At 33.6% G+C, this 17,482-nt stretch overlaps 1 protein-coding gene across 2 annotated transcripts in view; it reads left to right on the forward strand.

Annotated features, from left to right (window-relative positions):
* The window catches only part of nlgn4x.L (neuroligin 4 X-linked L homeolog), a 185,475-nt gene that overhangs the window by 94,603 nt on the left and 73,390 nt on the right, over positions 1–17,482 (forward strand). Inside the window, exon 3 of one of the 2 annotated variants that reach the window (XM_018246159.2) lies at positions 15,574–15,633. The exons of the other annotated variant lie outside the window; for it this stretch is intronic. Within the exon in view, the coding sequence (XP_018101648.1) occupies positions 15,574–15,633 (60 nt within the window). The remainder of the gene's footprint in view (positions 1–15,573; positions 15,634–17,482) is intronic. 2 annotated transcript variants of the gene reach the window in all.

A 17,482-nucleotide genomic window follows, 5' to 3' on the forward strand; every position in this document is an offset into this window, starting at 1 on the left:
GCTCCTTCCTTTACCCTGTGGCTATGTGTAATGCAGGAACTGCTAAAGTATATCTTGATATGACTGTTGCCAACCAATTATTTCTTACACATGGTCACTGAACTTCTTCATGTCACAGGATAGTGAAGACCTTGGATTCATTGTTTTGAAATTTATCTTTAGACACATTAGCTGTCAGTGTTTTAAAAGAGACTGGCGAATCCAACTTTGGCTTCTCTAAAATATTGCATCCACCAAAAGAAAACAAAGACTTGATTCTAGCTTAAAAAAAAGAAAACTGCCCTTTGTATTTAAAAAGAAAAACTTTATAGTGTCATATACTGCATAGAGAATGAGTGGTTTGTTCGATTAGAGTTAAAAGTGGTGGATGCTCCATCTGTAGATGATAAAATGCTTCCATGCTTTTAGATCCCCAAAGTTCTCTCAAAGTAAAGTCTCTCAAAAGTCTCAAAGTTCTCTCAAAGCAAGGTCATTTGGGATGTATGTTGACATGTTCCCAAAGACATGCCCTATAAAAATTTTTAACACCAATCACATATGATGCTCATCACTCCACACAATATAGTCTACCCTTTCTAATATAACATGACAAGTGAAGTGTTAAGACCTCCTCTTCCTTACTCCCCAACCCCACATAATACTATACACAAGAATAATAATATAATATATAGTGAATAAAGTACCCCCTCTTGTAAAATATAAGGATATTATAAGTTACCGAGGAGTTTCATGACCATATAAAAACACGAGGCCGAAGGCCATGGAACTCCGAGGTAACTTCTAATATCCTCATATTTTGCAACTGGGGGTACTTTATTTATTATAATACACAAGTTTCAGTGAGTCATGTGACAGAAATGACATCAGAACTCACCGTTTATAACCGATGACATCAGAACTCACCGTTTATAAGGATATAATTTACAGGATATTCATGGCTTTTGTGTATTATATACAGTATTCCACCATAGCATTTGTACTACAAACATTAAACAACAATAATACCAGTCCTTCAAGAGAATTTTTTTGCAAACAGTTTTGCAAAGAAACAGGTTAATCCTGCTTTTTAGGATTCTTTACTCAAAGAGCATTGCTTGCAAAATTAAAACTGCTAGTAGCAGTTTTTTTGGAATTTTTTGAATGTGTAATTTGATTGATTATGATTTTCCTACAATCCAAATTCAAAAACAAAGTAAATTAAAAGTTTATTTTTAGCTCAACTTAAATTAAATAGATGTGCATAAACTTAGTTTGCTTAGGAATTCTAATTTACAAATTCTCACTTTGGTATGCCAATATCAATTCTCATATAGGTATGCCAACATCAGTAAGAGTTAATGGACCTTTAAAAACCATGGTATCATTTGAAATATGGTGCTAGCATAATAATAGAAGACTTGTCTTCAAAGCCCATATTCACTGCATGTAGTTGGGTTTCTTTTGTTTTTACACTGGTGTAAATAGGTGTTCTGGTTTTGAAATTGCAAAACAAAATTTGATATTTTATTACAACATCCTTTGAGTTATTATGTACTCATCCCCATCCACATATATGGCGTTCCATATCTTAAAGGTAAAATGTCCTCCTTGTTTGAAATAATTGATGTTTATTCTATATGGTATGTTGGCTGTTAATGAATTGTCTTACAGATCATGTAAGGGAATTTTAGAGACAGATAGAGGAGTGTAGTCTGTAATGTGAACTATAGCTATGAGGTTAAGCTAAGAAACAAAGATACTAAAAAATATATTACAAGAGAACAAAGGTTTAAATCTCTCGGGGTTGCAAAATGTTATGCACATCACAGTGATTGTAATCACTTATCTGATACCCCAGGCTGCTGCTCCTGTTAGCAGAAAACTGCTTGCTCTACAAGAACCATGGGGCCAGGGGTATCAGCTAGGAGATAATCATTGGGGGGCTAACATAGACATCCCCCAGTGATTAAGACTTTTCTTCTTTTTTACCATTTTATTGAGAACATTTCTTAGAGATCAATGTTGTGTGATCAAATGCCCTATGCAAAATAACAATAAATTATCAAGAATATAATCCATTGCATGCTTTATTCTCCTCTGGTATTTTACAGCTGTCAGAGTGAGTCATGATACCTCATTCACTTAAACAGAAATTGCTCTGTTTTCTGGCTGAAATAAACCAGTACCACTGCAGTCATACACTAACAATTTAAGTGAAAGGATGGCAGCAGTTGAGGGGTTGGGTGCTCTGACATAGGTTAAAAGCATATCTGTTATCAGCTCCTGAAAAGTGGGAACTACAACCCAACTTGATATTGAATGTGGCTATACAGACAAAATCAGTATTAGAGCTTCTAAATAAATACACAGTGTCTACCAGTGTGAGATATATCTGCATTATATCATGCTGTATACCAAGCATGGTATGAATGGCCTTTTAAATGTAAATACTTTTTTAATAACAAATATGTTTTTGCATATTGCTATACAACTAAGGTGATATACTGCTAAAGCAAAGCACTTTAATAAAATGTCTGAAGCTTCTGATACATTTCTAGAACACTGTTTAGTTACAGAATATACTGTATTGCAGGTAAGTTTTATCATACATTATCATACAGTTCAAGGCCGTATCTTGAAATGTGAGTAATCATGTTTGTGTCAATAAGTGTCATCCCTTTCCTTGTTTTATCTTCATTCTTATGAACAATTTGCAAATCAAACATTCCAAATCAATACAAAACTCTTGAAGATTTCTATATAAAATGTTGAAACCTGGAAAGAAAGGCATTGGTAGAGGAGAAGCTGTGCCTTCATGCCTTGCATATATAATCTAAATGATGCAGCATGGAAGAATGCATATGGTGACAGTTCAATAAAATAGAGTTGGATTATGAACATCAGTGTGTAGCACAGCAAGTGTTAAGCATGTCTGAAAGCATAAATTGATTAGAGGAATAAATTAGCAGCAGCTGCTAAAAGTATAGCAGATGATTATCTTGCATATATTTGATAGTATGTATCTTTAATTTACTAGGCCATGCTGATTTTGTTCAATATGCTTTAACACAATTTTCTTTTCTTTCCGTACCTGTGCTACCCTCAACATTCTGTTGTAATGCTAAAAAGCTGTTGCTTTTGTTTGGTTTAGAGATTTTACTTGCTGCATGAAGCTGAAATTGTACAGAACTGCCTTCTTCCTAAGCCAATATAATAGCTTCAAAATGCTCTTTACACTCATAGAATAATGCAAAGTATGTCACTTTACAGATCCCAAATAGGTTTTACAAGCTTTGAGCCAGGCATTCTAAACTGTAAGGAACATTGAGAAAATGTTTTGCAGTTTGGTACAGAGGTGGGTTATGAATTACTCAAAGTTGTAAAAATGAAATGACCTATCCTCATCTATAAAAACATAGGACTTTCCACACATAAACTTTTAGGAAAAACTGGGGTGAATAAATATGTTGCTTTACTATATATGTTACAAAGCAACTGCATGTTTACAAGATAACATGATACTATATAGAATCTTCAGACTATGGATGCAGAAGGCCTTAATGGTGCTAATTAAAATTGATTTACAAAGCCTCCTTATCTTGGTCAGATTCTAGCAGATGTCAGTGCCTTTCAAAGTATAAATGGCTCAGTAGTCAGTTCTGTTATCTATGGGATGGATTTCCATGGGTCCAGGTGCTGTGTGATTATTTGCTGTCCATAGTAAAGGGAGCACACGGGTCTTTCTCTTTGGACTTTACATGGTGTCAGGGGTAGCTATGCTGAGGAACCTGGAACATAAGACCATAGTAAGAAGAATTGTGCTCTGAGGATATCAGCCCTTGGAATGGTAATGGAATGGAAAGTAATGGAATGGAAGTAATGAAAAGGGGTGCTGTGACCATAGCTCATGCAATAGAGTATGTGCTCCACCAAGGAGATATACACTGGGGTTGTTCCCAAGGTGGCACTTACCAGTTGTAGGGATTAAAGTCGGTTGAATTTCTATCTTTGATCCTTGGTGCACCTTTTTCTATTCAGAATTCATACTGACAAAATACATTTGTTGTGGTCATCTTAATTTATCAGATACATTTTAATTACCTAATAATATATACAAATTATGTAGTCTTTTGTTTTATTGTTTTCTGATACTTTTATAAATAACTAGTTTCTAAAGAAAAATGATTGCAAATTTGAATGCACAATTGCTATAGTATTTTATTTTTCTAAATTTAACAGTTTGAACAAGTTAGAAATAATATTTTGTGTGTTGGTACGTAATTGGTCACGGTGCTTATCTGACTCACTGTATCCAAGCCAATTGAAGTCAATCCCATATATTAAAATCTTTGGGCCTTGCAACCTCTCAAAGGTTTTATGTGCACACTGAACTGAATGTGGACAACATGAAGACTGAGATAAATGTCTGCTGCACAGCTTGTAGACTGGTCAAGTGTGCAAAGCAATAGCACATACAACTGCAAGGGACCTGGAGAAGAGGTGCTCCACTGCTTATACAAGCATGATCTGCATGGAAGTGTCACAGTCGGCACCCTAAATCCAGAACCAATGCTAAGCACCCTGTTCACAGCTCTTGCTTCAGCCTATAACAGCCGCTTTTCACCTCGGGAGGAGCCCTCGGCTAATCGGATGCCGCCAGGTCTTATTAAGAGAGGTGCCAAGCTAAGGGTTCTGGACGAGCAAAGGGGCACGAATGTAAGGCAAAGTCTTTAGGCAGAAGGTCAAATCCGGGTCGGTGCAGGCAGAGTACAAGCAGAGTCAGACAGGCAAGGGTCAAACCAGGAGATCAATCAGAAGGGATAAGGATACAGAAGAGTCAGTTACCAGGCAGGGTCAGGATTTCATAAGTCAGGATTGTCACAAACAGGCAGGGGTCACAACAGGTAATCAGATATCAGAAAACAGAAGCTTTAAACAGCACAGAGGCACCAGGAACTCACTAGGAAGAAACCTATAACGGGCACTGAAAAATACAAAAAGCCCCTTAAAATATGTTTAATTTTCACGCCGTCATCCTGCCAGTGCAAATGGATATATATACTTCGAAATTCGAAGTTTTTTACCTTCGAATCCTTCACTCGAAGTTAGTGAATCGGCCCCTTATTGTAAATTAGTCTTGTCAGTATATAAGGCATTCAGAGTTATATTAGTTTAGTGGTGATTAATTTGTATTGGGCAGCCTGTTATAACTCAGTAAACTGGGCCAGACTGTATCTAAGTGATCTAAACATTCCAATTAAAAACCCTGAAAAATTTCAGTTGAATTAAGATGTTTTTTGAATTGATTCACTCAACATCCTGTTAGTATCAACAATACACTTCCATGTATCATGTATTTGCTGAGCAGCCATCTTTTTAAAGGTATTGTTTTAAAATCGCAGCAATGTAATAGCTAGTGATGGGCGAATTTGCCCCGTTTCACTTCACTGAAAAATTTGCCCACAATCCATGCCTGGCGAATTTATTCGCCCATCACTAATAATAGCAAAACTGAGCACCTGGATTTTTATTTGTGCGAGAATAACAGCTACAGACCTATTGTTACTGTTAGCCATTTGTTCTACTCTTAACAGTTCCCTTGAAAAAATGAGTAAGAGAACAAACAATGAGTTCAACTTGACAATTGAGGCAATGAAATGAAAGAGGATACAATTCAGCATTGTCCCAACTGTGTCTATGTTGTGCAAGAGTGTAAATTGCTAGAAGAAAAAGATTTCCTTGTCCGCAGAACAAAAAAGGTATATTTTGGAGTAATTTCATACCACTTTTGTCAGGTAATCTTCTGTACATAACGAGCAATCTGAGAATTTTGTATTCTGTTAACACAATAAAAAAAAAATTGTATTCTTTATCTTTATGCATGCAAAGAAAATATTCGTAGTTTTACTCTACAATTGCCATTAGTATCTGTTACTTTATGCCAGAAACTTTGTGGAGAAAGACCTAATTTTCTAGTGAAACAAATGTATGTTTTTCAAAGGTGTAAAAGTTTTTCTGCTTTTATGGAAAAGAGCCGTTCTAATGTGAAAATCAAAAAAAATCAGGTTTTATGAATTTGGCAGCAAATAGCATTTTAACAGGAGAAAAAAAAACTCAAAATGTTCTAGACTTATTATACCCCAAGCTGCAAAGAGTCTGAATCTGAAAATCCACCACCTCAAACCTGTCGAGGTCATGTATAAGTAAATGGGAGATGTCCCTTTTACAATTTGAAGATATTGTGATCTGTGCTGGGTTTTGTCCACCCTTTCATCTGGGTTTTTTTTTTTTTTGAGTGATGCGGTCATCAAATCCAAAAAGTTTTGCTCGATTTTATTGAATGGGATGGGAGTTTGGTTTAATAAAAATATGAGATAAATTTAAGTTTTAGAAAATAACTCCCTAAACCTGTAGTTCTGCTTTTCATCCAAACCTTACATACATGTAAATCCCCAAAAAATTTTCTGATTTGGGTTTTCACTCAATTTTATTGAGTTATTTCCCGACCTGTTTTTTCAAGTTATTTTATTGATAAATAAGATAAAATCATGGATGGGAGTTTGGTCAAGCTTAGTTTAATAAAAATAAAGATTCTGCTTTTCATCCAATCCTTACATACTTATTATACTTAAATTTTAATGAACATAATTAAAAAGAAGGTTACATTGTTCTTAGGATGTTACTGATAAATTTCCTGTAAAGAAAGAGCTGTAACTGGAGCAAGTAGATTCCAATATTTTGAAACATTGTGTAGTTTCTATGGAGAAATAACATTAATTAGAGAAAATGTGTAGGATGCAAGGAAAAAGTGTGACTCACAAGTAATATTAGCCTTATATTTGATATAGAAAAGCAAAGCCAAAAAATGATCAATGATTCTTATTAGCCCAATAATTATGTTATTACCCCCTGTGTACTGCATATGCAATAAGATAACTATGAAATGAAAAATAGAAACCCAAAGCTTACAACTACAATATGAAGATGGGATTTAACTCTTTCATGACAAACTGTTTACCCAAAATTCCTGACAGTTTGGTAAATAATTTCACTAAAAGGTATGAAAGAAAATAGCAACAAATACAGAAACCAGAAACTGTTGTCCAGTAAGTTCAATATACAATATTTACATTCAGGGGGTTATTTATTAAAATCTGAATATTAAAATATCAAAAACCTTGAATCTTTTGATATTTAGTAGCCTGAATTAGAAAATCTGCCATCTCAGGCCATGTTGTGATCTTGTATAAGTCAATGGGAGAGGCAACTATCTCAATTTGAAGTTTTATTGCTTTGCACTGGGTTGAGGCTGAAAATTTGACCTTTCGGGGTTTGAGGACAAAAACACAAAAAAATTGAACAATTCGGGGCACATTTACTAAGTTCGAGTGAAGGATTCTAATGAAAAAAACGTAGAATTTCGAAGGGTTTTTTTTTGGGTACTTCGACCATCAAATAGGCTACTTCGACTACAACTTTGGCTTCAATACGAACGATGCAAACTAAAAATCGTTCGACTATTCGACCATTCGATAGTCAAAGTACTGTCTCTTTAAAAAAAACTTTGACTACATACGTCGCAGTTTAAACCTACCGAGGTACAATGTTAGCCTATGGGGACCTTCCCCATCACTTTTCTAAGATTTTTTTGATTGAAGAAAAATCTTTAGATCGATCGATTAAAATCCTTTGAATCGTTCAATTCAAAGGATTTTATCGTTCGCTCGAACAATTTTTACTTCGATCGTAGCATTTGCACTAAATCCTTCGAATTCGATATTCGAATTCGAAGGATTTTACTTTGAGAGTCGAATTCAAGGGTTTATTAACCCTCGATATTCGACCCTTAGTAAATGTGCCCCTAAATGTAAAAAAAAAGTCAACAAAATTTGCGTGATTCAGGTTTCAGCTTGATTTTATCAAGTTTTTCTGTGATCCAGTAATCTGGGTTATTTTAATTAATAAATAAGGCCAAATTGGGCATGGGTGTTTTGTTGTGGTTTTTTATAAAAATTAGATACATTTTAGTAAATATTTCCCTTTATATGCTATAGGGTCTTTATAATTATTAAAGGAAGCATGAGAGGGATCGCTATTTTTTCTTTGGTATGATAATTTAGCATGGAATGAATGGATTCAGTAGAAGGATAGGCTTTGTAGTGTGCCTTTTTTTATATAATTGCTACACCTTGGATATATACAGTAGATTTAAAATGGCATGGTGCCAGCTTCTGCTTAAAGTATGTGTGAAAATGTGAAATGATAAATAAGCACAACTGCATTACATGAATGTTATCACAGCAGGGTATATTTATAGCAATTGGCCTAATACAAAATATGCAGTATACATTTCTCCCGATTTGCATTTAAAAAAAAAAAAAAAAATATATATATATATATATATATATATATATATATATATATATATATATATATATATATATATATATATATCTATATATATATAGATATATATAAATATATGTGGTAGAATTATTCAATAAGTGGATGAATAACACTTAAATCCAAATAAAGAAGGAGGATGAGACAGTGATCTAATAAGCATCACTGAACACTGGAAATAAATCAACCCAGATTGCTTATCCAAGGGCACACATAAATTACATATAAACCCTCAATAGATTTTAGTGGCAAGGTGCAAATGCTGTCTTTAATTGGTCTGCTTTGTTTTATAGTGTGTATATTATGTCAATATCATATGAGTATAATCTTGTACATGTTTACATTTTTACCTTTTATTCAGCTTCAGATAAAATCAATTTGAATATGTTTCTGAAAGATGTTGAGAGATGATGTTATTAGTTTCAGTTGGATGGACATAGCCATACCAAGGTAATATTTTTCAGATAATTATGTAATTATGTATCATTTGAAGTGAAGTGGCAACAAAGAGAGAAGCTAAATTATGTTCCCATGAATGTGCTACTTTCATCTGAAGACAATGATGTAACTGCATTTGTAAGCATTCCCTTGAAGAGAAAGTAGGTTATGTAGATAATGGACTTAATATTGTTTTTGGTAAACTGTATTTAAAAAAAAAACAGCTGCTTTTGCAATCAGTTAAGGTGAATGGAATTCAGACTATAGCTCAATAGGATATACACATCTTTGTATTCAAGGGATAAGTGCAGGTCTTTGTTCTCCATTAGTGTAAAATGTTGGGAAGAGTGCAAAAGTTCAAACAATATTGTGATTTGAACTTATTTAGTGCTTAATATACCATGAACTTCACAAATGACCCCTTATAACAGCATCAATAGCTATTCAAAAAGACAACATTTGCAAGAAACAAGGATTTGGACTGGCACTAAGTAATACCATCCCATAAAGCAGAATGGAATTCAACTGCTCAAACTGCTCTTATTGGAAATTACCAGGGAAATGTGGATTATAGAATATGGACACGTTTTGTGCACTTCGTGCATAAAAATGCAAGTGTAATTTTAAATCTGATTGATAGAAAATAATGCCATTCTATTTTGTGTCTGTGTAACCAAATGTATATATTTTTTACTAAAGAAAATATTTTGCTCTTATAAGATTAAAAAAAGTAATTGGGTATATTATTGATAGAATTAAATATGTTCATGTTTCTTTAAAGCTATTCCCTTGCATTCCTCATATGGTCATTTGAACATGGAATTTATTATTACAAGTCAAGTGTGGTCTAATTGGTCAGTCGATACAAGGTAGCTGCCAACTTCAAAGGCAATCAAATAAGAAATTACATTATGTAAATCATGTTTAGCTATTAGGGTACCACCTCCAACCACTGACCCAAGTATAATCACTGAAACTTGACTATCTTAAGAGAAAAGACAGCTTAGTTAGCTTTGGCTTGAAGCACATTATTTTTTTGTCTATTTTTTAAATTAAAAATTGTTTTTATTTTTTGTTATTTCTTGCACATATGAATAGTCAAAATTTAAAAAAATATTTTCTGGACAAATTCTTAAATCCTGAAGACCTTTTACAGTATGTGGCATAACACATATATGTAGCCTGGGTACAATATATATCCTTGTGGTCTATATATCTTTGTAAAAGTATTATTGTTAAAGGGATTCTGTAATGATTTTTAATGATGTAGTTTTTATTTCTAAAATACTCTGTTACCACTGCAAATAATTCACTCTTCCATATCAAATTTCATTCCTGAACCAGCAAGTGTATTTATTTTAGTTGTAATATTGGTGTGTAGGCAGCCATCTCAGGTCATTTTGCCTGGTCATGTGCTTGCAGAAAGAGCCATCACTTTAGGATGGAATTGCTTTCTGGAAGGCTGGTGTTTCTCCTTCTCAATGTAACTGAATGTGTCACAGTGGAACCTGGATTTTACCATTGAGTGCTGTTCTTAGATCTACCAGGGAGCTGTTATCTTGTGTCAGGGAGCTGTTATCTGGTTACCTTCCCATTGTTCTGTTGTTAGGCTGCTGGGGAAAAAGGGTGGGAGTGACATCACTCCAACTTGCAGTACAGCAGTAAAGAGTCACTGAAGTTTATCAGAGCACAAGTCAAATGACTGGGGACAGCTGGGAAACTGACAATATGTCTAGCCCCATGTTAGATTTCAAAATTAAATATAAAAAAATCAGTTGGCTCTTTTGAAAAACAGATATCAGTGCAGATGTCTGATGGAGCTGCACTATTAACTGATGCATTTTGGGGGGAAAAAAACCATGACAGTATCCCTTTAAGAAAGCTTGAAATCTGCTTACTCAAATGTTTTGTTTTCATTCTAATAAGCTGCACTGGTGAAGAGGAAAATTGTCCCTTTCCACTAATATATCAGACCTGAAACTCTTGCTATATTGCACTTGGTGTTCTGGAATCATTATGCTGGTATAATATCCCCTTTACAGTCTGTGTAGAATTTGTTTCTGTTGCAGCTAAACCTATGAAAGATCTATCCATGCTGCTATTTATACCTGACTTTTCCCAGCAGGCTACTAGGGGCAGCAAAAAGCCACCCCTTTGTAATTTTAAGTGGATTATTTACTAAACCATCATTTTTTCTGGTCGAGGTTATTTGAGGGGAAACTCAAAATTTTCATAGAAAAAAACCCTCAAATTTTTATTGAAAAAAAACAAATTTTTTGAGATTTATTATCCCTGAAGCTGCAAAAAGTCAGAATCGGAAAATCAGCCTACTTAAACCTGCCAACGTCATATAGAAGTCAATGGGAGATGTACCTTTTACATTTTGAAGATATCATGGTTTGCACTTCGTTTTGTCCGATAATGGGAAAAATTCTGGGTTTTTGGGTATTAACCAGAGAAAATCGAGCAAGTCAGGTGTCAAATACAAAAAAAATCAGATGAGGTTTTCGCATGATTTTGTCAAGTTTTTTCCAGACCGACCCTGAGTTATTTTATTAATAAACAAGATATAATCTTGGATGGGAGTTTGGTTGATCTTGGTTTATTAAAAATAAGAGATAAATTTGAGTTTTAATAAATAATCCACTAAAAAGTTGAAATTCTGATTTTTAACGTTAAACACGGAAAGTAAGGGGGGCAGCATAACTGGTAGCAGGAGCAGAAATGCCCATAACTTCTCCTATTCTGCCACTGACCATACTTCCGTCCCCTCCCTTTATGCAAAATACAACACAATAGTGGGAAGATCTTGGGAAACCAGTCTGAGGAGGTGACAGCTAGAACAAAAATTTAAGTGAACACTGGACCAATAAAACATATATGGAAACTAAACAGAAAGAAAATGCTATTAAACTTCTAATATTTCTGTTAGAGAAATAAAAAGCAAATATACAATTGAATTGAGTATTACCCATAAAAATGCTTAATGTGATTTTATAAATGTACGTACCGTTTGTAGTTGTATAAAACCAGTCTTTTTATTTGTGAACAGTATTTTTCACAGTTGAAAGTTCATTTAATTTTTTACAATACCCCATCTAGCAATTTGAAAAAAAAATCAGTCACTATTTAAAATGTAAAAGAGTTTCACAGAAGGGGATAAGTGATAACTGTTCAATTTCAATTAGTTGTGGATGACTGCATTGTTTTCAGAGGAGTTTGCATCAGTACATTTTTCAATTGCAAAACACTCATCTATTTTACTGTATTACTGAAACCACAAGTGGATTAGCAAACCCTGTCAAAAACTGATTTTCAAAAAAAGGATATTTATTTTTGAAATAATTTAAAGGCATAATAATGGAGAAATTCAAGTCTCTGCTAAAAAAACAAACAGGAAGAGCATGATAATTCTTTTAACATGATTAAAAGAGAAAAAAAATGTCAATACTCAGTTAATGGTGCTGTTCTAGCAGAATTCTGAAGTAAAATCAAAAGAGTAAACAGATTTTTTATATTTAATTTTGAAATGTGACATGAGGCTGGACATGTTAATTTCTTAGGTGCTCTCATTCATGTGACTTCTGTTCTAATAAACTCTAGTCACTCTTTACTGCTGCACTGCAAGTTGTAATCATCCCCCTCCCTTTCCCCATCAGCCTATCAACAGAACAATGGGAAGGTAACCAAATAATAGCTTCCTGAGACAAGATAACAGCAACCTGGTAGAATTGAGAACAGCACTCAATAGTAAAAATCCAAGTCGCACTGTAATTCCTTCAGTTACATAGAGTATGAGCTTATCTGAAAGCAGTTCCATTGTGAAGCACTGGCTCTGTCGAAAAGCATAAGCTCAGGCACAATGACCTGAGATGGCTACCTAAACACCAATATTACAGCCTGAACCTGTTGATTCAGGAATAAAATTTCATATGGTAAAGTGATTTTTATATATTTTTATATATTTGTAATGTAAACATTGAAATTTATAATTAAAATTATACCATAAAAATCATGACAGAATACCTTTAAATACCAACTTTTGTCATTCAAAGTTGGGATACTATAACAATGCAACAGTAAGTTTAGCAGAGCCTTAATGCTAACTAATATGCCTTAATCCCAATTAATATTTAAGTGTTTTGTGTCTGGGCATTATATAGTGAATAAAGTACCCCCTCTTGTAATATATAAGGATATTATAAGTTACCAAGGAGTTTCATGACCATATAAAAACACGAGGCCGAGGTAACTTCTAACATACATATAACAGTTACTGCCCGAACTCCACTGCAGTCTCTCACGGCGTGTATTAAAACGTCTTTCTTACGTTTTAATAAACTCCGTGAGAGACTGCAGTGGAGTTTGGGCAGTAACTGTTATATGTGTGTTTAAACACCGCTTTGCCGAGTAGGTGTGTCCGGGAACCCGCAGAGGATCTCTGGGAAATAGACTGGTGAGCTCCTCGCGTCGTGTACGAGTGAAGTGTTGTAACTTCTAATATCCTCATATTTTTCAACTGGGGGTACTTTATTTATTATAATACACAAATTTCAGTGAGTCATGTGAAAGAAATGAAATCAGAACTCACCGTTTATAACTGATGACATCAGAATTCACCTTTTATAAGGATATAATTTACAAGATGTTCATGACTTTTGTGTATTATATGCCTATAAATTTGTTAGAGAATAATTAAATTATCCCTGTAATAATACCTTGTGGTGTTGTTGTGAGGCGGGCCTTACTCACTGCAGGGATGCCTACATCCTTCAAATTTCTGGTTTTGAAGCATGTCCATTTTTTTGGCAAGTGTGTCTGATGTCATCATGCTTGGCTCAAAATTCAAATATTTAAAGGTGTATCACCAAAGGTGTAGCACAATCATTTTCCTATTGCCCAATGAAGGTCTATTCCTGATAGTTCCTGGGTATGCTTCTCTTCTGAATTACTGTTCCTTGACCCTTGCCTTTCCTTGACCACTGCTATATCACTGCCTGAACTGACCTTGGCCTGTTTCCTTGACTATACTTCTGGTTCATAATTCTGTATTGCACTGACAGGTTATTGACCCCTACCTGTTCCATGACTATGTTTATTCTTTCCTCCCATCATACTTTCTGGTTCCCTTGACTCCCCAGAACTCTCGCTTTGGTTCTCCCACTGCCTGGCGGCATCTGAGTAGTGAACGGTTCCTCCTTATGTGAAATGCGGCTGTTCCTTCTAACGTGAAAGGTAGCTGTTATAGGCAGAAGCATGAGCCGTGACGGAACCTTGGTGTTTGTTCTGGGTTTTGGAATACAGAACATGACAATCCCCTAAACAGTTGTTCTATTGCTGTAGAAATTGTTAGTTATATGAAGTAAAAATGTCAGTTCTCATACAGTGTTTTACAAACTGTGAACACTGTATGTAAAAGGGTAAGACTTTTGTAGTCATTATGATATTTTTTTAAGGCATACATACATAAGGTAACAAAATAAAATGTATATAGCACAGCAGAATGTACTGTAAAATATTATTGCTGTTTATGTTGATCGATAAGTAGGAAATCCGCATTCAACCAATGTTTCCATTGGCTTATTGGCTTCTTACGTTTATTTTTTTTTACCTACCCCATGGCCAACATTCCTAATAAGGACAGTTTCCTCCATATTTAATAAAATCCACAATATTTGCCTAGGTTCAGTAACCCATAACAAACCATTCTGGCTTAAAATGAGGAAGCGTTACAACTGGGGTGAAAAGCTTTATGTACCCAATAGGCCAGTTTTTAAATAACAAGGATGCTATTCTTGAGTAGAAACTACCTGGAATGCAGAACACAACATGTTTTCAGCTATAACTTAATTTCTCATAATATGAACAAATCATTGGGTGGCCCTATGCTATATCTGAAATTCAAACTGGTAAATAAATAATGGGATTAAAATATTTTTAATGTTGGATTGACGCTCCAGAAAAATGGCTTTTTCAAATTGTCGCCATGAAAATCGGACAAAAACCTGACTATTATTATCCAGCGCAGATCATAATGTCAAGAAACAACTTCAGGGACATCTGCCATTGACTTCTACATGACCTCAACAGGTTTGAGATTTTTCTTTGAGTATTTTCAGATTCAGATTTTTAGCACCTTTTGGGTATAATACATTTCTTAAAAATTTAGTTTGTTTCCTCTAAAAATTTGAGTTTCCCCCTTAAAAGCATATTATGATCCCTCTAATTACTTTGCTATGCTGGTAATAAAAACCTTGCTATCAGTGGAAGAGTGTTGTTGAACAATTTGTATTTATTGTTTACTATTGTATACATTTTAGATTAATACATTGTCCATTGTCAAAATGAAAAAACATTCTGTACCCATTAATATTATAACATTAGATGGCTAAAGTTTAGGATCCTTCATAAAGCTCTTTTTTATAGTCTTAATAATGATTTTTTCTTTAATAATATAGAAAGCAATTCAAAATGGTTAAACTGTATGTTACCTAAATATAAACCTATATATACACACTGTATTATTTATGACTAATAATTCCTTGAGAAAAATGGGACCATTTAACAAAAATATTTTTTTTTTATTAAAAAACACATTTTGAACTGTCAGATGTAATGTAACACTTGTAGTATTCTTTTTTTTGTGTATGTTACATTACCTTTACAGAATTGTTTTCCCACTTTTTTTTCACAAGCCATCTGGTTTTGAATTATCTTGTTTCCCTTTTATTCTTTTTTTACTGTGACCTATAGGAGCCACCACAAAGAAACAAGCTGATGATATAGCCAATAATGATCGTGGGGAAGATGAAGGTATTTTTTTATATTCAAGCTCAATTTTGATGCATGAATATTTTTTTTTCCCAAATAAGTTTTCTTTTACATTTTCTTTTTCTGCCCAGAATGCTTTTGTGCTCATTTTGATTTTTTTTTTTTTTGGTTTGGAAGGTGCTTACTTTCCTTTGTTTTTTTAAGAAATTTCAGTTAATTCATGGTTAATTTGATATGTAGAATGCAATCTTTACTTTTAAAGCCTGCCTCAAATTTAAACAAGTAGCAACACATACAGTGACTAATTTTAACTGTAAAATGCCACATTATCTGCAATAAAGAAACAAGACAAAAGACAACAAACTGCATGTTTTGTTGTCAGGTGATAAAATGCTATCTTTTAAAAAAAAACTGTATTTAAATTGTATCTTTTTTTTTTTTAGAAAGCTTCACTCTACTCTAATCTGATTTCTATACCTTTTTAATATGTGATAATAAAATAAAAAGGCTGCTTGTGTAAAATAGTACTGTGGAACTATCACTTATATACATGTAAATGTATTGTCTTAAAACCAACAGTCTAAGGGGCAGATTTATCAAAATCAGAACTCACCACTGTCAAATTCCACCACTCTCTATAATTTCATATGGGAATTTGTCAAACGACTCAAACTTTTGAGAGTGGTGGAAGCTCCAATGTCACACTTAAATCTCCTCCTAGGGGCAGATTTATCAAGGGTCGAGTTTCGAAGTAAAAAATACTTCGAAATTTGACCATTGAATTAAAATACATAAATTTCCAACTTTTTTCACTGAATTTGGTATCCTGCGGTCGAAGTAAAATCGTTTGATCAGACAATTACACCGTTCTAATCGAACGATTCGAAAACTTAGAAAATGCTGTAAAAGGTCCCCATAGGCTAACATAGCACTTCGGCGAAGTATTGAAGTCAAAGTTTTTTTAAAGAGACAGTACTTCGATTATCGAATATTCAAACTATTTTACTTCAAATCAAATTCGAAGTAAATTCGAAGTCATAGTATCCTATTCGATGGTCGAAGTATCCAAAAAATTATTTTGAATTTTTTTACTTCAAAAATTCCCTTGAATTCACTTCGACCCTTGATAAATCTACCCCCTAGTGTTTTATAACTGTAGCAATAAATGAAAAATTAACCATATTTTCATTCAAAATTATTGAAGGAACTCATAAGTGCTTGCATTTTTAAAATTATTGTAAGTCAAAACTGTATAGCACTGAAGTTAATATTTTTGATGGTGTATATTGATTGCAAATGCATTATTGCCCTTATTCAACACATACAAGTCAGTCAATGTGATTTTTTTTTTAAATAATCTTTTTTTTTAATTTTAACATCAGTGATCTACTTTATTTGAACACAAAGAAGACAGAGAGTACTAATCTATTTTTGTTTCTTTTTCACTGTCCATTTCAGACTATCACAATATTTTATATAAACTCTACCATTAATGCATCTTATATTCCCTAATAATTTTAGATTTTACCTTCAAATTTTTAGCTGCCTTTGATTTCATTTAAATTATCTTGTACATTTGTTATATAATTACTCCTTGTATTGCTGCAGATTCAAATCATATGGTTTGTGTATTTAAAACATTTTCAAGGCCCTTTGTGTGTACATAAATCCAACTCAAAAGCAGTCAATATAGCTATATGTTTAGAATGGGTCAGTGTAAATGGTAAATATTAAGTATAAATATAATATAAATATATTTTACTTTAGGGGCATACTAAAGTATGTAAAATAGTTTCAAATATACACCATACCTCTGATATCTAAAGTCAGTGAATTTTGTCCTATTTGTGGTAGGGTGAAAAATTGTGGCCTAAAAGTAAGAATCTCTAAC

This window comes from Xenopus laevis, chromosome 2L (genome assembly GCF_017654675.1).
Source record: "Xenopus laevis strain J_2021 chromosome 2L, Xenopus_laevis_v10.1, whole genome shotgun sequence".
Lineage (NCBI taxonomy): Eukaryota > Metazoa > Chordata > Amphibia > Anura > Pipidae > Xenopus > Xenopus laevis.